Source organism: Mandrillus leucophaeus, unplaced genomic scaffold, assembly GCF_000951045.1.
Source record: "Mandrillus leucophaeus isolate KB7577 unplaced genomic scaffold, Mleu.le_1.0 Scaffold415, whole genome shotgun sequence".
Classification (NCBI taxonomy): domain Eukaryota; kingdom Metazoa; phylum Chordata; class Mammalia; order Primates; family Cercopithecidae; genus Mandrillus; species Mandrillus leucophaeus.
Window position 1 is genome coordinate 1165829 of NW_012104421.1, and position 21824 is coordinate 1187652.

The 21824-nt window shown below is 38.1% G+C and overlaps 1 protein-coding gene across 1 annotated transcript in view; it reads left to right on the plus strand.

Moving 5' to 3' along the window:
* Positions 1-21824, plus strand: part of ADAMTSL1 (ADAMTS-like 1) — a 433939-nt gene that overhangs the window by 157413 nt on the left and 254702 nt on the right. Inside the window, exons 5-6 of the mRNA XM_011992650.1 lie at positions 6709-6835; positions 20320-20394. Coding sequence (XP_011848040.1) covers positions 6709-6835; positions 20320-20394 — 202 coding nt within the window. The remainder of the gene's footprint in view (positions 1-6708; positions 6836-20319; positions 20395-21824) is intronic.

The following is a 21824-nucleotide window of genomic DNA, read 5'->3' on the forward strand; positions in this document are numbered from 1 at the left end:
GTTACTCCTCCCAAGGGTACTAGAACAACAGACAAAGGACTACACCAGTGTTTCCCAACTTTTTAACACAAAGGAGCCCTTTATTATTTTTTTTCCTATGGGCCTTGTGTTTTGGAAGTTTCCATCTACTCAAAACACTGCATGTATTAAGTAATAATTTGTTTTCCCATTTTATAGCTAAAAAACCTGAGTTTGCAATTAAAAAATAAATACAGTAAAGGTCAAGATTCAGCTTGTTTGTGTAATGAGATGATTGGTGTTTTGGTGACCTTATGTAGTTTTACTGCAGGTAAATATATTTCCATTAGGCTTTTGGAAATAGTAAACATAGCTCATGGAGCACTGTTAGCACCTTTGTGAATTACTGGGGATTCTGTTTTCTCATATTGGAAATTTTAGTTGTAAACAACAACAAAAAAAAAACCAAATGTGTAAAAGAGGAAATTTTGGTACCCATAACAAACCATGAGAGAGGTATGTATGCCTGTCTGTGTGGCAGGGGGAGGGGTAGGAGGTATGGACCACAGGTGGTGTTGGGGCTTAGCACCTTCCCATTCACTTGCTATGCGTGCTTCTAAGTCACAGATCACAGATGACACCATCTCTTCATCCCTGTGCATAAGCGTAACTCTAGAGGTAGTGATCTTGATTAGAATATTCAAACTTGTTATTACTGCTCACTATTGCCATATAAATACTGCATAGTATGCCTTTTCATAGTTAATGGGCATCCTACTATAATTTATAGTCAAAAAATCTCAAGGTGGAATTTTGGTTTTGTTATTAAGCAGCTATGTGACCTTGGGGAAGTTACCTTCTCTGAACCTCAGTGTTATAATCTGTTTGGTGTTTTGGTGACCTTATGAAGTTTTATTTCAGGTATTAGAGCTACCTCTTTGAAACTGCTTGTATTTATTTGCTCAGATGTTGTTGGGACATTGTTATATGACATTGTCTTTCAGAAAACTCACAAGTAATGTGTATTATTTCAGTACTTTAATTATGGTGCTCCTGAGCTGGTATTTGATTTATTCATTTATTACACAAATACGTATTGTCTACTATAAAGAACACATTATTGCATAAATTTTCTAAAAGATTCAGTAGATTCTCTGACTCTTACAACTGCTCATGTGTTCCTATTTTCTAGGAAGCTCAAATCCAGATGTGACCTCCCCCCACCACATCTAGCAACTGTACAGGACAGCATAGTGTGCATTATGTGTAGTTCTCTCATTTCTAGATTTATCTTTCTTACCTTTGCCTTTCTTTTTGCTCCATTCACTCATTTGTTTTTAAAATTTTATTGTTATATATATGCTATAAATCTTTTTATTATTTAATGAAAGGTTAAGCATAAGCAAATTAATGAATAGCTAAATCTTTTGAGGATGAGGTTAGAAATGCGCTCCCTCCCCTATATATTAAAATAGTAAATAATCTATGTAAATCATACTGTTACCCATAAAGTTCTATCTGAATGAAGTAAATATAAATAAGAGCAGCTATGATCAGATTTGCACAGTTTAGTTTTCCATATTTGTCTTTCCCAGTGCTGAAAATAGAAGGCTTTAAAAGTTTCTTACCTCATGGTGTTGGATCAAGAAAAGCTTGACATCACTGGCTCAGTATTTGATGCTAGATTGAGGTCCTTATGGGAAACCATTTGAAATGAAGCCAGTGTGAACCCATCCTAAGAATGTCAGTCTGAGGCATGATATCTGCTTATGGATTATATTTATTTATGTTCTCCAAATTATTAGCATGGTGATCTTTCTTTCTCCTGTGGCTACTAATGAAGGCATTTTATTATACATATTTCAGTGTCTAGAGAATTTCAGTCTTGCATACTGCCTGTTCTCTTGCTATCAGCTCTGTAAAGTGAAGGAAGAAACCCCTACTGCAAGCCTGATGCCTAAAATCTGCACAACATGCTAAGTCTCTGAGCCAACTTGGATTGGATGCTATGATCCTAGTTTGTTTGTTTGTTTGTTTGTTTGTTTTTGGCAATGGGGAGGCGGTTGGGTCAGTGGGCGGTTCTCTCCCTCCCTTTAGTAAATCTGAAAGAAGAATAAAGAAAAATCAGCAGTGTTAAATGTGTTTACTCAACTCAAACATAAGACAAGGGGCTGCATATCTTTGTACACATATATGTACATAAGAGAGGGTACAAAAAACATACATTTAAGATATGAAAGCGGAACTTGATAACCCACTAGTGGTGTCTAAACAATGAAAACACTATTAATTTGTTAAGTTTTGGGGTGCTATTTTGCCTTTCTTTAAATTTTTCTTGGATCTTCTCACTTTTTTGTTACCTGAGATTAAAATATTGCAAAATAAGCAACACTGTGCAATGATTTTGGGTCAGGATGAGGTCAGACCACTGCATCCAGCTGACACCTCATAGCGGAGTACTAATAAGCTATATTAGATCAAAATATTCAGTTTTCCACTGTTTGCAAAAAAATTTCATGCAGTTGCCAAAGTTATGAGTGGTCATTATCTCACTTAAATGTTTTGTCCAGAATGGGGTGGGTCTGGGAACTCAGTGACCTAAACATTGCCTTTCATGACACTTCTCTAATAATTAACATAGGTGCACTTGGGAAATAGTCTCTGAAAAATAATAGCCCTTTACAGCAATTCTTGTTCATGCATCAGGACAGAGGTTTAGGTAGCCTCTTGCTGTCATTTATGGTATGTCTGTTTCTTTGTGTACACAGTTAAAAACACATGTACATATACATACCTACACACATGCATGCACACATTTTTGCAGACTCGTATGTCAATGGCTGCAGTCTAAGGTCGCCTATCTGCAAACTACATTGGAGCTATTAGCAAACCATTATGTGTTTCATTGATTCAGCAGCATTTATTGTGCATCTCAAATGTCTGATACTGGGCTGAGCAGCAGAAATATCAAGATTAGTAAAACACAGGTTCTCAGGTAGCCCAGGATGTTGTGTAGAGATAGACGTGTTCATAGAGTAAACTCAATATAAGTTATATAACCATTTGAATTGGGTATACATGAAAAAAAAAACAAAATAATAGTGGCTTAGACACGTAAAAAATTTATTCTCTCACAAAAAAAGATGTAACCAGTCCAAGTGTGGTTCAGGAAACAGGATCTTTCTCTCTTTCTGCTCTGCCATTCTGAGTACAAGGCTTCCATTCTCAAGATTGTCTCATTTCCAAGATGGCTGCTGGAGCCAGCAGGAAGGTAGGAAGGCAGAGGGCGGAAAAGGCATTCCCCAGCTAAGTCAGCTTCTTTTAAGTAGCCTTCCCAGAAGCCTCACACAACACTTCCACTTTTATTTCAGTAATTATGATTTGGTCTCATGACGAATGAGAAATGTATTCTTTTAACTGCATATAATGCTAACCAAGATAAAATTGGGCTCCAGTACAAGAAAAATAAGAGAAGATGAATATTGGATGACAACCAGAAACCTCTGCCACATGGAGGTATGAAGAAACGACTATGGAAACATACAGCAATAAGGCAGTTACCTCTGGAATCTGGACAGGCTTTCTTGAGGAGACACCTAGTTTGGGATTTGAAGGATGAATAAGAGTTTGCCAAATAAAGACTAGGGAAAGAGTATCCTAGACAAAAAATAATAGCACGTGCACAGAGGGCCAATTAAGCCCATTTTTGTATTTCTATTTATTTTTCTCTCTGTTATTAATAGTAGGTCTTAAAGTAACAACTAATTTTAATTAATCTAACAGTTATTCAAAATCAACAGATTAAGATATGTCAAGTATGATTATCCTGATATCCCTGCAAACAATTTTCCACTTGGACCAAAGTAAGAACATTTTATCTGATATCAAGTATTCCACATTTTTAAAATAATTGAGTTAGAAGATTTTGGCATATTGAAGAGGAATCGATAACAGAGAAAAGGAAGAAAAAAAAACAATTGTGTCAGGGAGATGTTTGTCTTTTAAATTCTGAAGCTAAACAAAGCCCATTTAAAACTGACTTGGTTCATATCCTGGGGTCCATAAACCCACACTAAGAGTGCTAAGTCAGGCGTCTAGCCAAGTTAGTCTTAAAGTATGTCACCTCCTATTTAGCTATTTCTAATGTTACTGTTACTTTGGATCTGTGAAGCTGAATTGTTCGTTACTGAAAATGGTTTTGGAACCATAAGAAATCTTTAGACTTAGGGAGAGATTTTCATGATTATCTCCTTTGGCTCCATTAGAGGTATCAGAGTCCATTAAAAATTTTCCAGAGAAACTTAAATCCTTTGAGAAACCTGAAATTCCTATAGTTTAAGGAGTAAATCCAGTTAGATTTGGGATGCCTGAGAGTGGAAATTCCTGTGCCCACTGCCCGTGCTGTCCTTCCACATAGCCAAGGATCTTGTCAGATTAAGTCCTCTTTAATCCCAGCAACCACAACAACAGTAGAGTCAATAATGCTTTGAATGTTGCCTAAATTAAAACTGCCATGCTTTCTCAAAGAATTTGGTCCCTCTAAGGCAATTAGGTTATCAGTTTTCTGATTTTTTTTTTTTTTTTTTTTGGCCAACTTTGGTTTTTGCTTCCTCTCCAATTAGCTAGTATCCAGCCATTTCTAAAGGACACGGTGAACCTCATGTGACACCTCTCTTCCGTTGTTAACTCTGACTTCACATCTCAGCTCAAAAAAGTCTCTTCCTAAGGGAAATCTTCTCTTGCCTCCCTAACCAAATGGAGTTATCCACATTTTATGCTCTCAGAGTGCCATGTGTCTGTGTTTTATAGCTTTTATCATGATTGTCATTTTACACTTTTTGCGTGTGATGATTTGAGCACTATCTCCCTCTGCCACTAGACTGTACAGTCTCATGAGAGTGGACCCATAGATGCTGAAATTCACCATTGAATGTTGCTGCTAGCACAGTGCTTGGCCCATAGCAGGTCCTCAATAAATGCTGCCTAAACAGTTAAATGAATTCTTTTATAAAGTACTTCTGTAATCCCATTTCACACTGTACTAAGAACATAAGAGTGAATACAGAAGTGATCAGCTCATGGGCGTGCCCATCTACAGATAGGAATTTTGAAAATAATTTTACTGCAGTTATGTAGAAATACACCAAAGAACTCTTAAGCCAGCACATGCTTCGCACTGCAGGGATGAAATTCGGTTGCTTTCTGAAGTGGCCTCACTGCAGCCTCTGAATAGATTGAAGTGAACTGCTCCTCAGCTATGGTAAACTCACAGGGATAGAGCCCATCTGCCTTTGTCCCTGACTTTAGAACTCAGCATCATGTTTTCCTGACATCTTTGCACTTAAAAAAATGTACAGTTATCGAAGGAGTTGTTGCTTTTCATCTATTTTTAAAAGATGTTCATTTGCTATTAATGAAAAAATACACATTACCACATTTAAAAAATAGAGTACATATATAACACAATGTTAAATAATTATGTTTTTAAACCTTTGCCTAAACATGTGTTTGCAATTATTAATGAAAGGAATAAAAAAGAAAAGCCTCAAGCCTCTGGTCATATTAACAACCAGATTTTTGAAAGGCAAGACGAACTGTGGGGACTTTATGAAGAGAAGCCATAAGTCCCTTTAGTTGTCACTACCATTATCATTTTATTTTGTCAAACAGAGTAATTGAAATAGTTTGGGAATGGAATAAATCTTTCTGTATTTGATCTAACTAGAACTATAAGCCATACAACCTGGCATAGTTTGGATTTGAATTTCTAAAACTCAGATATTGGAAAGTAAAGAGGAAAGACACAAATGGCATTGCCCACATACCTTATAAAAGCCTGTGATGTTGTTAAGCCTGATTTGGACCAGGCGTAAATGTTTCACTAGAAGTCTTTAGAACTTGACTGCTTATTAGCTAAGTGACCTTGGGTAAGATTCATGGCCTCAACTATAGAATGGAGATATCTTACTTGCATGGCTCTTTTGAGAATAAATGAGATATTTGTGCTGTGCCTGGTACAGGACAGGATAAGGCAAATGACAGGGTCTTAGTGGTGTTCATCCCTGCTGCCCGTCATGCAACCCTCCTCTTCCTCAGGCACACACACACTAACTTCGTATCTGTTTGCTGACTGTCTTCTCTTTTTTAAGCTGGAGTGCTAGCTAGAAAAGGAAGTATTTTCATTATCACTCAGCAAATATTTTTTGAGGGCCTACAGTTGACTAAGCACTGTTCTCATTGCTTGGAATACATTAATTAACCCAAGATACAAATCACCCACCCTTATGCAGCTTACATTCTAAGGAACCATGTGGAACATGGAGATCATTTATAAAATGTTTCCTGCTGCCATTACCTCTTGGTTGTAGTTTTTGTCATTTGGGTGAATCGTAATTCTTAACATAGGAGTTATTCTTGAATTCGGCCCTAAAACATCAATAATTCAGGATCTTCTTGTTTCTCTTACTTTCTTCCCATCATTCCCTACCCTGCTCCCTATTCTCTCTCATTCTCTTTCTGTTACCCTTCTTTCTATTTGTATATCTGAACTTTGAAAACATCTTTACCCATGCTACCTTTTTTTCTTTCCTAGCTTGATTCAAATTCCGGTTGAATTCAGTCCCCTTCATGGGAAGTATGTTTTAGGCCCCTCAGGGATGAAGGGAGGGTTGTTTTGTGGTGATTGGCCTCATAGTGGATTCTGCCATCGGTAGGTGCTTGGTTGAATTACACATCTCTCTTTCTTGTTAGATCGTGGGCTGCGATCACCAGCTGGGAAGCACCGTCAAGGAAGATAACTGTGGGGTCTGCAACGGAGATGGGTCCACCTGCCGGCTGGTCCGAGGGCAGTATAAATCCCAGCTCTCCGCAACCAAATGTAAGACACACAGAGATGGGTGAACTTTGGACTTGTTCATTTATCCTCCCCTGGCTTAGGTCTGGCCCCACTAAACAGCCAGGGAACAACACATCCACCAAAATGATGATGAACCTGAAAGTGTAGAAGGCCTCATGCTCTGGCATGTGAATTAGCTTAGGTGGACAAGTCAGGTTACCAGCTGCAGTTCCAAAGAGGAAACCTGTCCTTCTGAGGCACATCAGGAGTGAGCCAGACATGGGGCTACAAATACTCTCTGTGCAAACGTGAGCTTTGCTGTCCACAGACTGTATCCCAGCTCCTGCATGATGTGTAGTGTGCTATGCCTGGTAGAAGATAGCAGGGAGAGTGGGAAGATGACACAAATTCACTCCTGTCACTGTGAAGTCACATGGCCTTCATTTACAAGGTGGCCTTTGGTCAGTACTAAAACAAGTTCTTTCAGAATTAATGTAGGGCAGTGATTACGTGAAGTTTTGGTTTTTGGGTTTTTGGGTTTTGTGTGTGCGTGTGTTTTGTTTTGTTTTTTGTTTTTTGTTTTTTTGTTTTTTTTTGAGACCAGGTCTCTCATGCTGTCACCCAGGCTAGAGTGCAATGGGGCGATCGCAGCTCACTGCAACCTTCGCTTCCCGCATTCAAGCGATTCTCCTGCCTCAACCTTGCAAGTAGCTGGGATTACAGGCACATGCCACCACACCCAGCTAATTTTTGTATTTTTAGTACAGACAGGGTTTCATCATGTTGGCCAGGCTGGTCTTGAACTCCTGACCTCAAGCGATCCACCCGTCTCAGCCTCCCAAAGTGAGAGATTGCAGGCACAAGCCACTGCACCCAGGCTATATGAAGTTTTTTATTGACGTTTGTGTCCTGATACCTCAATACTAGCAAAAAATAAAAATAAAAAAGTATGCTTATTATACATGTACTTGCTGAGAACTTCATACAATCATCCTCTGTAATTGTTATAACAACCTCATGAGCAAAGTACTATTAATCCCCATGTTATGGATGAGATAACTGAAGCTTAGCCAGATTATGGGACTTGCACAGAGTCACACAGTTGTAATGAAGCCAAGATTGGAGCTCAGAGTCTGATTCCAGAGCCTAAGCACTTACTTGTTCCTCTGCACTGGTCACAGCCCTGCCGATAGTCTCTGTGGTGGGACATTTGCAAAGCAGATAGATGGATCAAGGGAAGGTGCCCCAGATGTCTACCCAGTCAGGTCCTGCTAGGATAGATGGTACAAGTTCTCATGGTACCTAAGCCAAAAACGGAGTCATTAATCTGAGACATTTTATGATACACAGTCCTCTGTGACAAGCACTGTTCTAGGCACTGCAGCAGATACAGATAGAAATAAGACAGCCCTTGTATTAAGGACATGCATTTTTAGAATTATTTTGGCATTGCTTGGCATATTGTCTCCAGATTTCGTTACTATGCAGAATCCTTCAATAGATCCCTGATTGAGTATTTCTTTCCACATGTCTCTCTGGCTTGGGAAATGAGAATGAATATCTTCACTGAATGTGTTTTGTTATCTTTACTTGTTGACTAGCTGGAGGAAAACAATTGACATATGGGGAGTTTGTTGCTTTAAATGGACTTACAGGTCAAGGAAGAAAGGCAGATGCAGTTATTCTGGTATGCAGTGGAGAAATACTCTCAGAAGTCCTGAAATGGCAGCTTGCCAAAGGATTAGCCTCGAGGTAAAAAGAGGGGGCAGAAAGAAAGAACGGGGACTTCTACACACATGAAAAATTGGAGATACCAGTTTAGGGAACTCTGTACATTCTAACTCCGTTGGAAGCAGTGGAAAATGTAATTCTGCAAAAATAAATAAAATAAAATAGATTTAAAAGATTCTGGCATATAGAATAAAGAATGAGATAACTTAGACATTGATATAATACATTTAGGCAAGATTTTTCTTTGGTCATGTCTGTTGGTAGCTTCTTCTATAAGATGAAAAATTTCTAAAGTTAGAAGATGGAAACCAGAAATGGATAGGGGCATAATTCTCTTGTAAATCATGGTTGGATATTAGGAAAGAGTTATATTTAGAAGATCACTCTTAAAGAACTCTTCAAGGAATGCTAGAAGAATTAAAATCTCTCTAATTATTTCTGTCTCGTATCTGAATCAGTTTTCATTATCTAGGAATCTAGGAATTACTGTTAGGTACAAAAGGGAATGTCATGCATGTGTGCAGTAATGGCTGTATAGTGTCCTGGGAGCATGTTTTTAATGGTAAAGATGCTTCTTTATTCTCATGCCCATACCTTCTTGTTCTCATAGAGGAGCTAGACTACTATACTGGGATAGACATTCCTCTTACCGTACTGTTAGGGAAGGATGGGTAACTTCTGGGGCCTGAATCACAAAACAAAGATGGAGAAGCTCCGAGGGAACAAACTGAAGCAAATTGAGAGCCCTATATAATCTCCAAGTCTACAAATAAATACCTCAATGAAAAGTGCCCTATTCAAGACCAACAGTGGGTGAATTATATAATACACAACCTGATGATTATACATAACGGCAAAATGCAATTGATTCGTTTACCTTAGCACTGATGATGCCTCATGACAAAATGATTGATATCAATAAAGCCCAGCGTATGCATGCATCTCACCACAATCTATAGCAGATGCTGAACAAACTGCCTCACTTATGTTTTCTCCACCCTAGAAGAATCTTCCATCTTATATTTACGGACTGTGAGGCGACCCACTGGCAGGGAATATGAGGCTGCTCTGCAGGGCCCCGTGGAGCGGCCAGGTGAGCAGTTCTCCATGCCTGGAGGAGTCCTGCCAGATCTCTCCCCTGCCTTCTGCCAAAAGGCACCGTCAGCTCGCCACATGCTCTCTTCAAACTTCTGGCACTCAGATTCCCCACATTAAACTCATTTTCTTTCTGAACTTATATCCAAGTTTTTTTTTTCCCCCGTATGTTATCAAGCCTCAGAGGAACAAAGCAAAAACAGGAGAGTGGAGAAAGACCATAGTAGAAAGTGCCAGAAGGATAAAGAGAAGTAGGAAAAGTTTATCAAATGGCTGCCATTTGCTGGTGAATTTTTTAAAATCATCTTTTTATTAAAAGATATTACAATTGCCTAATACAAATACAGACAATGGAAATAGAGCAAGATCAAAGTACTCTTTCTCCTTTCTTAAAGGAAAAGACTGCTCACTGGTAGCACTCAGCTGTTTCATTTTTCCTAGTTACTTCCCAACTCCCCCAGCCCAACAAAAATAGTCAAACATAGCTAACATTACCTTGCTTTTGATTTTTGAAATTTAAAGGCTCATTTCTCACAAGATGTATTGACTTATACTATATTATATATTTTCCAAGTATACTCAGAATATTCTTAGGGCTAGAGCCAGCTTATTTGCTATCAATTTGATATTTTCAGCTTTGCAGAGCTCTCATCTGTATCTGTGTGTTTTGAAATCACCTGGAGATCCTAAAGCTCTCTCTCTCTACCTTCCTTGCATGGTGAGTGAGGTCACTTAACTAATTTATATCAAGATAAAATTAAGCTTAAGCTTTTAATACTTAAAAATGTGCTCTCAGACTGTGGCTTATGCTGATGTATGATGGCTATGGGTAAACATATTCTTGGACTATCATTCCACCTCAAAGATTTTGAGGTAAAGTACACTCATAATAAAACACAGGCCTCTATGCTATAAAGTACAAAATACATATGGATTTTTTTAAAGAAAGCACAAAACATTAAAGAAATTTCCACTTGCCCCTGGATGCTTCAGGCTATCCTCACAAGCCACGCAAGGATATATTCATTCAACAGCACATATTTAATGGGCACCTGCTATGTGCTGAGGAACTGTTCTAGGTGCTGGAAACACAGCACAGAACAAAACAGACAAAATCCATTTATCTTCGTAGGAGCCATGGAAAAAACAAACCAGAGCAGGAGAACAGGAAATGGGTATAGGCTGCCAACCATGGGTGATGCAGGGGAGCTGCAATTTTCAGTAAGTTAATAAAGAAAGGGCTCACTGATAACATGGCATTTGAACAAGGATCTAAGGGAAGTGAAAAGAGGTCACCATGCAAAAGTAAGGGAGAAGAAAATTCTAGGATATATTTGAGATATATTTCAGGAAGAACAAAGAAGCCAGTGTGACTAAAATGAGATGAGTTTCAAAAAGGCTAGAGAAAATGATGTGAGGCAGGGGGAAGAATGGCACAGATACTGTGGGGTTTTGCAAGTCTGAATGAAATAGGAAGTCGTTGGAGGATTTTGAACAGAGGAATGACTTGATCAGATTTCTGCTATACTGAGAGTAGACTGTAGTTGGAAAGACATTACACTAAGCCAGGCCACAGATGACAGTGACTTGGACTGTACCAGTAGCTGTGGCAATGATGAGAAGTGATCCAATTCTAGATACACTGCACCTGTAGTTATGTATTTATTTATTTATTTCCTTCCCTCCTTCCCTCCCTCCTTCCCTCCTTCCTTTCTTTCCTTTCTTTTCTTTCTTTTCTTTCTCTCTCTCTTTCTCTCTCTCTCTTTCTCTCTTCCTCTCTTCCTTCCTTCCTTCCTTCCTTTCTTTCTTTTCTTTCTTTCTTTCTTTCCTTCTTTCTTTCTTTCTTTCTTTCTTTCTTTTCTTTTCTTTTCTTTTCTTTTCTTTTCTTTTCTTTTCTTTGAAACAGGGTCTCACTCTGAGGCTTCAATGCAGTGGCACAATCACAGTTCAGCTCATTGCAGCCTTGACCTCCTGGACTCAGGTGATCCTCCCACTTCAGCCTCCCCGAGTAGCTGGGATTACAGGTGCACACCACCACACCTGGCTAATTTTTGTATTTTTAGTAGAGATGGGGTTTTGCCATGTTGGCCAGGCTGGTCTCAAACTCATGGCCTCAAGTGATCTGCCCACCTTAACCTCCCAAAGTGTTGGGATTGCAGGTGTGAGCCACGGCACCTGGCCAGCATTTTATATTTTAGCCATTCTTATCAGTGAGTAGTGGTATCTCATACTTGTTTTTATTTGCATATTCCTAACGGCTAATAATGTTAACATCTTTTCATGTTGCATTAGCTTGCAATTGATGCTGTAACTAATTACCACAGACTAAGTGATTTAAAACAACACAAATTTATTATTTGATGGTTCTGGGGGCGTCAGAAAACTGAAATAGGTTTCAGTGGGCTAAAAACAAGGTATTTGCAGAACTCAGCTCTAGAAGCATTGAGGGAGAATATCTTTTTCTTCAATTTTGATTTTCCTGCTTCTGGAGCCTATACACATTCTTTGGCATCTTCAAAGCCAGTAGCGTAGCATCTTCAGATCTCTCTCTGACTCAAGCTTCCTCTTCTGCCTGCCTCTTGTATATTAAAGAATGTTGGTGATTACATTGAGTCCACTCAGATCATCCAGGATAATCGCTTAATTTTAAGGTCAGCTGATCAGCAATCTTAATTCCATTAGCAATCTTAATTTCCCCTGCCCACATAATATCACACATTCACAGATTTAAGGACTTATTTAGCAGGGGAGAGGGATGCATTAGTCTGCTTACCACGGTGTGCTTTGTTCATCTTTTGCATAGTGTCATTTCAAGTCTTCTGCTCATTTTTAAAAAATGTGTTGCTTGACTTTCTCTTGTTGAGTTTTGGGAGTTCTTTACATGTTTTCTAGGTACAAGTCCTTTGTGGGATATTTGAATTGGAAATATTTTCTCCATCATAGCTTTTTTCTTCAAAATTGCTTAATGTTATCTTTCACAGAGCAAAAGCTTTTCATTTAGATGAAGACTAGGCTATCATTTTTTTTCTTTTATGGCTTGCACTTTTAATGTCATGTCTAAGAACTTCTTGCCTAAGACCAGGATGCAAAGATTTTCTCTTATGTTTTCCTGCAGAAATACATTTCACCTTTAGATCAGTGACCTATTTTCAGTTATTTTTAGTATAAGGTGTAAGTTTGACAGGTAGGTTGAATTTTTTTTCGTATAGATGCCCAATTCTTCCAGTACCATTTGTTGAAAAGACAACCTTTTCTCTTTTGAATTGCCTTTAAACCTTGTCAAAAATCTATTGCCATTTCTGTGTGGGTCTGTTTCTGGACTGTATTCTGATATGTGTCTGTCCCTTCATCAGTACTCCATTTTTTTTTTATTACTGTGGCTTTAAGGTAAATCTTAAAATGAGGTAGTGTGATTTCTCCAACTTTATTCTTGTTTTCAAATTCATTTTGGCTATTCTATTCTGAGTCTTTGCCTTTCCATATAAATTTTACTATCTGCTTGTCCATATCTACAAAAACTCGTGCTGGGATTTTGTTGTGTTAATTCTACAGATTGATTTGGAGGGGGTAGGAATTGGCATCTTTACCATGTTAAGTCACTCAAGCTGTAAGGTATGAGAATTTTATGTCTCTGTTTATTTAGGTCTTGTTTTATCTCTTTGATTAGCCTTTATTAGCTTTCAGCATGAAGATCACATATACTTTAGTTAGATTTACACCTGCTGTATTTTTTTGTAACTATTGCAAATAGCATTATATTCTCTTTTTTAAAATTAGAGGTTGCCCAGACTGAAGTGCAGTGGCTATTCACAGATGTAATGACAGCACACTACAGACCCACATTCAGATCAAGTGATCTACCTGCCTCAGCCTCCCAAGTAGCTGGGACTACAGGAGTTACTGCGCTTGGCTTGGCATTGTATTCTTTGTTTCCATTTCCAATTATATATTGCTAGTTCATAGAAACATGATTGATTTTTGTGTGTTAGCCATGTATTATGTAAACTTGATAAACTAACTCAATACTTCTGAGTTTTTTGGTAGATGACTGGGATTTTCTCAATAAACAATCATGTTGTTTATAAATAAGAGTGGTTTTGCCTCTTTTCAATTTGTAAGCCACCCTTTTTTTTTTTTCTTTTTTGGTAGTCTTATTGTACTGGCTACGCATGCAATACAATAGTGAATAGGAATGATGACGATGGAGATCCTTATCTTATTCCCAATCTTAAGAGGAAAGCATTCAGTTTCTCACCATTGAGTATGATGTTAGCTGTAGGTTTTTATAAATGCCCTTTATCAGGTTGAGGAAGTTCCCTTCCTTTCCTGGTTTGCTGGGAGTTATTATCATGAAGGGATGATGAATTTTATTAAATTCTCTTTTACCTCAACTGACAAAATCGTGGTTTTTCTTTAGACTGTTATTGTGATGAATTATATTAATTGATTTTTAAATAACCAACTTTGCATTTCTGGGATAAACTGTACTTGGTCATACTGTATTATTCTTTATATAGATTTCTGGTTTGATTCGGCAGTATTTTGCTGAGGCTTTTTATCTGTGTTCATGAGAGATACTGGTCTGTCGTATTCTTTTATGTATTTGTTTGGTGTTAGTATTAGCACAAAATGGCCTCAAATGATGAGTTGAGAAGTAATCTCTTGTCTTCTTTTTTCTGGAAGAGACTGTATAGAATTGATGTTATTTCTTCTTTAAGTGGTTGGTACCATGCCCCAGTGAAATTTTCTGGATCTGGAGATTTATTTTTCAGTATGTGACCTTATGAACATATGGAACACCATTATAGTAACTATGTTAATGTCCATTCTGTGTTTGGATTGATTGATTTTTCACTTTAATATGTGCTGTATTTTTTTTGTTTCTTTGCATGCCTCGTATTTTTTGACTGGATGCCAGACATTACAAATTTTACTTTTTTGGGTACTAGATATTTTTGTGTTTCTATAAATATCCTTGAGCTGTGTTCTGGGAGCAGTTAAGTTACTGAAATCAGTTTGAACCTTTGGGGTCTTAAAATGTGGTAGACAGGACCAAAGCCATGTTTGGTCTAGAGCTAATTGTACCCTTTTACTGAGGCAGGACCTTTCTGAGTATACTACTCAATGTTCCATGACTTACAAAGTTTGTCACTTTGGCTGATGGGATAAGATACTATTCTCAGCCCTGTATGAGCACCATGTACTCTTCTCTATAATTCTTTTGTGTAGTTCTTACCCCAGGCCAGGTAATTCCCTCACACTTACGTATTGATTGCTATGCTGCTGGCTACTTTAAGGAAACCCTCTTGGGTCTCCAGAGTTGGCTTTCTGTATAGCTCTCTCCTTTCTGTTACTTTGTCCCAGAAATTCTAACCGTTTTGGTCTCCTTGGACTCTTGGCTTTGTCTCCTCAATTCAGGGAATCTACTGAGCTCTACCAGCCTTCCTACTTCCAAAGCTGTAGCCTGGGAACTCTGTCAAGGCAGTGAGCTGAGGCAATGTTGGGCCTTATCTGATTTGTTTCCTGAGTGTACAGAATTGCTGCCCTTGTTTGCCTGATGTTCACTAACTTAAAAACCATGGTTTCATCTGACTTTTTAATTGTTTTAGGCAGAATATTAAATCTGGTTTCTGTTGGTTCATCTTTGTCAGAAGCAGAAGTCTTGGTGCTGGGCTCCCAATTCCACTCTGCAGTTACACAGAGCTCGCCAGCTTTGGACTCCTTCTGTGGCAATGTAGTTAAGTACCCCTAGTTCTGATTCCTCATCTCCCCTCAACCTCCACAGCCATTTGATTCCTCGAGGTTGAACGTGTTCCAATATTGTCTTAGAACTTTCTCCCAAGCAGCTGACACTTATTTTGTGAATCTGATACTGGCTGTTTTGATGTTATCACCTCTGCAGGCAAAGGTGTCTATGTCCGGATTATTGCCTGAGTGAGAATAGAAGATACTACTGATTGTGAGATATGTTCTGATTTCATATATATTAAGGCATGAAAAGTTGTCCCTCTTGGAATCAATGAAATAGGGTATTTTGACAATAGAACTTTTTAACTGATTAGATATAGAGATGAAGTATAGGATGCCTCCAAGGTTTCTGGCCTAGGCAAATGGAAGGATGAAGTTCTCCAGATGGGAATGAGGAGGGCATCTTGTTTGGCCTGTCTAATATATATCTTCTATTGTGCAATTGCAGATAAACCAGGGAGAAAATTGAAAGCCTCAGATGCTCAACTTCTTATTTTGTTGGATGTATTTTAAGTAATAAAACTGTCATGAAGATGCAAAATATGCCATTTAAATCTCCTCAACGTTGGCAAACTAATTTTATATGTGGTCAATTGTATTTTTAAATGGCTCTTTCATTTTTAAAAATAAAATAAAATTTAGTATCAGCTCCATAGGCATAGAGGGAAGAGTCTTTAAAAACATGAACTTATCAATGGATCTAAAAATAAGATAAACTCAGATATCAGAATAGGAAATTCTGTCTTTTCAAAATATTATCCTCATCACCTTCCTCTGATACAGCTGTGAATCACACAGAGCATCCACATATGATAAGATTTTAAAATGGATATAAAATGTTCTATATAGAAAGTTGTGTGATATACATATAGATAGATAATTTTTAAAGAATTCTCTTACATACAAACCTTAGGAACAATTGTCTTGAGAAAAGACATTTGCAACCCATATCTATGAAATGACAGAATTTATGATTCCCATGGAAAGTTTGTCCGTTGAATGGAGAAAGGAGTTATCTGGTATCTGGAGCAGATCATTTAGAATTGTTGATTAATAAGCTAGAAATATGTCCTGAAGACTGGCATCATGGTTCAGTCAACAAAGCCAGAATAGATTAGGGCAGATGCACTCAATCCTAGAACAGTGCGCCTTTGTAGGAAAGGGCACCCAGAGGAATGTGCAGCACGGTGGGAGAGGATGTGGCCTCTGCCTCGCCAGCTATACTAATGGCATTCATCACCAAGGAGGCAGGTGTTGCAATCAGATTGCTCTCATATCCTGAGAAATCTTAAACACCACTCTGTGCACAACATTCTAATAGATGCCAAGTAGAAGCATCTTCCAATCCATCCCAAATCATTGAGGATTTATCAGCAAGTGAGACAATTATTAATACATAAACAACTCAAAAGTGGCTTTTTATGAATATGCAGAAAATGAAATTTTTAATTGTTTTTCCTATTTTTTTTTTGTTAAAGTAAGAGTACTGTTACTTAACATATGTTCTAAGATATATCAGCTGACTTTAACAGATGACACACATAAGAAAACGTTTTTATGAATAAACATATTAGGTATACAATGGGTTAAATAGACTGAAATGGGTTTCTTTGGTGCAGGGCTCCTAAAAAATGAATGAATGTGCTCTGGGAATTTCATCTATGGGGTGTAATATTTTATATTTCCCCCGTGTTTTATCTTAGATCCCTTTTTCAGGACCATCTTGTGGGACTAGTGCTTTGTTTATCTTCTTTGTCACTGAAACCCTAGTACCTAGCATGCAGCCTGACACTAAAAGACCCTCAAAAAATATTTGTGGAATAACGTAATGAATTTGCAGATCGTTTAATGACTTGCCAGGGGTCCATCAGCCCTTTTCAGGATAATATATAAGAGAAGTCTGTGGCTCTTCCTAGTTCTGTGCCATGTGCTGCCAACTGCTACAGTTTGTACCAGCCTGAGTTGCCTCATTTCTCTGACTAGGTGAGTGCAAGGGGCATCAGAAAATACTCTTTCATCTGGTCTACTTTCTCCATATACCCTCTTCCTCAACAACTTTCTAGGAGGTTCTTCTCTTTTTGGGGAGCATGCAAATGTTACCACACCCTGTCTTCTTTAGGGAACATACAGATACTACAGCATCAGCCAAAAGCTAGGGTATTAATGTTCCACTGTATGGAATGCGAGTCACTTCCCAGCAGAGCAAGAGGGAGGCTGCATGAGCTGTGTGGGGGTCAGAAGACTGCTGCTGAGCATGGCAGGGCCAAACAGAAAGCTTTCCTTTTACTTGCACTTTATTTGACCTGTGGGTAAACAAAGACTTTCTATTTCTAGAAAGTGCCATTGTTTTAACTGCTTTGAGTTTCTTTTGCAAACTTAAAAAGTCATGTCTTTATGCAAGGCATTTAAAGCTCTGTAGGCCCAGTCTTGGCCGGGCATGGTGGCTCGCTCCAGTAATCCCAGCACTTTGGGAGGCCGAGGTGGGTGGATCATGAGGTCAGGAGTTCAAGACCAGCCTGGCCAAGATGGTGAAACCCCGTCTCTACTAAAAAATACAAAAATTAGCCGGGTGCGGTGGCAGGAGTCTGTAATCCCAGCTACTTGAGGCTGAGGCAGGAGAATCACTTGAACCCATGGGGCAGAGGTTGCAGTGAGTCAAGATCGCACTCCAGCCTGGATAACAAAGTGAGACTCCATCTCAAAAAACAAACAAACAAAAAAAGCTCTGTAGGCCTAGTCCTAACATTTTGTTGTTGTTGTTATATATCACAAACTCTTAGCTCTCTGAAATTCAACAACATATGCCATTAAAAACAGCTATAAGATTTTAGCATGAGTGGAATATTCAACTTTGTAGAGAACTTGATAATATAACCTCTCCGAGGAAGGAATTGGGAGAATATGATTCTTCTTTCTTATTCAACAGGTAATGTGCTAGGGGCCTTGGAGAGTTGAAACACAATAAAAAATAGTTTTTCAGTCCCTGTCCTTCAAGAGATTTGGAGTAGAGGGAGGAAAATAATGTTTACAGAATACTTACTGTGTTCCAGGCTATACATCCATATATCTAGATTCATGTCTATGTTTATATCTAGTCACAACAATAGTATAAGGCAAGTTTTGTTTTCCCTGTTTTACAAATGAGGAAACTGAAGATCAGAGAAGTCAGGTAACTTCTGAGATTCACTAATTTAAACTAAATTCTCCTAAAGATAGGATGATAATATTAAGAGAAATATTGAGTAAGAATTGGGATTCTCTTATTTAACCTAAATCCTTCCAATGATAGGATAATTATGTACACTATTAAAAAAATATGTCTGAACAGGCCAGGTGCAGTGGCTTACCTGTGCAATCCCAGCACTTTGGGAGGCCAAGGCAGGTGGATCTCATAAGTTCAGGAGTTCAAGAAAAGCCTAGGCAACATGGCAAAACCACATCTCTACAAAATTACAAAAATTATCTAGGCATAGTGGTGTGCACCTGTAGTCCCAGCTACTTGGGGTGATGAAGTAGGAGGATCTCTTGAGCCCGGCAAGCTGAGGCTGCAGTGAGCTGTGATCACGCCACTGCACTCCAGTCTGGGTGACAAAGCGAGATCCTATCTCAAAATAGTAATAATAATAAGGTCCTGGCGCAGTGGCTCACGCCTGTAATCCCAGCACTTTGGGAGGCTGAGGTGGGCAGATCATGAGGTCAGGAGTTCGAGACCAGCCTGGCCAACATGGTGAAACCCCATCTCTACTAAAAATACAAAAATTAGCCGGATGTGATGGTAGGTACCTGTAATTCTAGATACTTGGGAGGCTGAGGCAGAAGAATTGCTTGAACCCGGGAAGCAGAGGTTGCATTGAGCCAAGATGGTACCACTGCACTCCAGCCTGAGCAACAGAGCGGGACACCTCAAAAAAAAAAGAAAAAAAAAATATATATATATATATGTAAAAGATAAGTAGTATGAACAAAGAATCACACAGGGCTTCTGAATATGCTGGTAAATATTTTTAAACCTACCTTTCTCTTGTCTTCTGAAGTGCCTTCCTATCCATTTGATCTCGGACTATGCATTATACTTCCCAGAAATTTCATTTCTTCATCAGAAAATCCTCTATGCCAATGTCAAAAGTTTTGGGTGAGGGAGTAAATAGTATAATTTAGGTGAAATTGAAACTCTGCAGCGCCATAAAAATATAAGATACTGTCATTACAAATGGAGTTCTGAATAAGAATACCTATGATATATTTGAGATGCATATTAGCTCTAATTTTTAAAAATGCCTGCTTCTAATGAATTTAAGCTCAATTTATAAATAGAGTGAAAAGAAATCCATTATAAAGTGATCTGTGGTTCAGTCGATTTCTAAAAAAATATTTTTAAATAGAGTGTGTGTAGAGAAATGTTAAGAAATATTTATGGGGTACTCACTACATATAGTTTTAGGGATAGATGTTGTGAAGGATATTTAAGAACTAGAAGGCATGATTTGTGCCCCTGGGGTGTTCAGAGCATACAAATATATCTTCCCTTTCTCTTATCTGTTCTGCTCATCCAGGATACTCTGCTGGGGAGAAGTCCAGATTTTGATGTAATAAATTCATCCTTTGAACATTAGAATTTATTTTTATGTTTTAATTCAGCACAAGTGTTTTTGATCATATAAGACCAGATTTTAAAATCAAAAATGAAAACTTGCAAACTAATTTTCAGTATTTCAAAATTCCTATTTTTTAAAAGGCCACATCCTCCAGGAGTTAACTAGTGACTAGCATCTTTGGCATATTTTATTTTGAGAAAAGTGAAAATGTTGATTTCTAAATAATGACCTTCACATTTCAAACACTTTAAAAAACTGTAGTTTTTAAGGTATGTACGTCAGTGCCTTTATTTAGAAGGCCATCAATAATTTTGTGTCAAGTGACGTGCTTTAAGATTTTGCTTTGTCTCTCTCTAGCGGATGACGCTGTGGTTGCGATTCCTTATGGAAGCAGACATGTTCGCCTTGTCTTAAAAGGTCCTGATCACTTGTGTAAGTAACTCTGTTGTTTTCCTTTGGGAATTGGGAATTGTAGTCATTATTATTTATTTTGTGTTCCCAGAAAAGATTAAAACACAAGAATACACATCTTTCTACTCTATCATAATATGATATTTTGAGGGCTTCTGTTTATCTTTTAGCTGCCTGATGAGATGGCAGAAAGCCCTGTGGTAATTATCTTTAACCACAGTCATCCTGAAAAATACAAAATAGATGCTCCCAATGGGTTGTTGATGGGTTAAGCGCATGTTTATGCTCTTGTGAGTAATATATCTCATTCCCTCTCTTCTTCCTTTCCAATCTCAATCTTTTTTTGCCTTCCCTCTCCTTTTTTCAGCTTTCTTCTAACCCCCTTCTCTCTTCTTCATTCATTCTCTTTTTCTACCTACTTTCATGTTTCATTACTTCATCAATCCAGAGGAATATAGAAACACCAAACAACCTTAACACTGTAGCATTTAAAGAAAACCATCATGGTGTAATTAAGCATCCCATGTATTAAAGAAAAATTCAGGGCCTTCATATCTTAAAGAAAGCTACTGGGATTCAGGATTAAATGGTAATCATAACTCCAAAGATCAAATGGCAGCATGGCCCCTCCAGGATTTGTGCAAAAATTGATCTTCAATCATGCCAAGGCAGCAGTACAGAGTCACCTATTTCTTATTATTTAGTGTTGTTTAGATACAGAGCTGTAAATTACGAGAAGAAAATTATAGGCTATAAACAAGGAAGAGGATGGGAGGGGATATGATAGCATTTTCTGTAAAATTCAATTTCACTGAAAGGCTTCACTTCAGTTGGTTCCTTGAGCATTTCTGATCTCCTCCACTGTGATTGTTCCTGGGTTTCCACAAAGCCATCTATCATCTGTCCTTTCGCCCTTCCCACACAAATGTCTGTGAAACCAATTTAGATAGCACGCATTATTTTTTAGTGATTGGATTATGAATGAAATCATGCTAAAAAGGCAAACAGGAGGAAGACAAATTGAAGCCCATAAAAGTCAAGATCGCCTACAGTAGTCTTTCTAAAAATAAAAATAAATACATTTCATGGAAGAGGTGGGATTTGAAAGGCCATGTGAAGTAAAAGAATAAGTAAGGTACAGTTCAGGCAAAACCAAAAAATGCTAATAAGTCACCTTCTATGGATTCAAGTTTGTTTCTAATCCTGAACAACCCTGTAAAATATGGTGTTCACATGTGAAAAGATAATGTACGTGTGTGTATTATTACCATTCAGATTATTCATTTTTCCCCATTTGAGAATTGGAGAGGGCTAACTTCTAATGTAACAACTCCACTCAAAAGCAGTACTTTTGTGAGCAGTAACAGATACTGGAATAAAATATTCAGGCCAATATCATCACCAAGTGGGGGACTGACTCTTCATTGCAGAAGAAAGAACCCATAGGAATA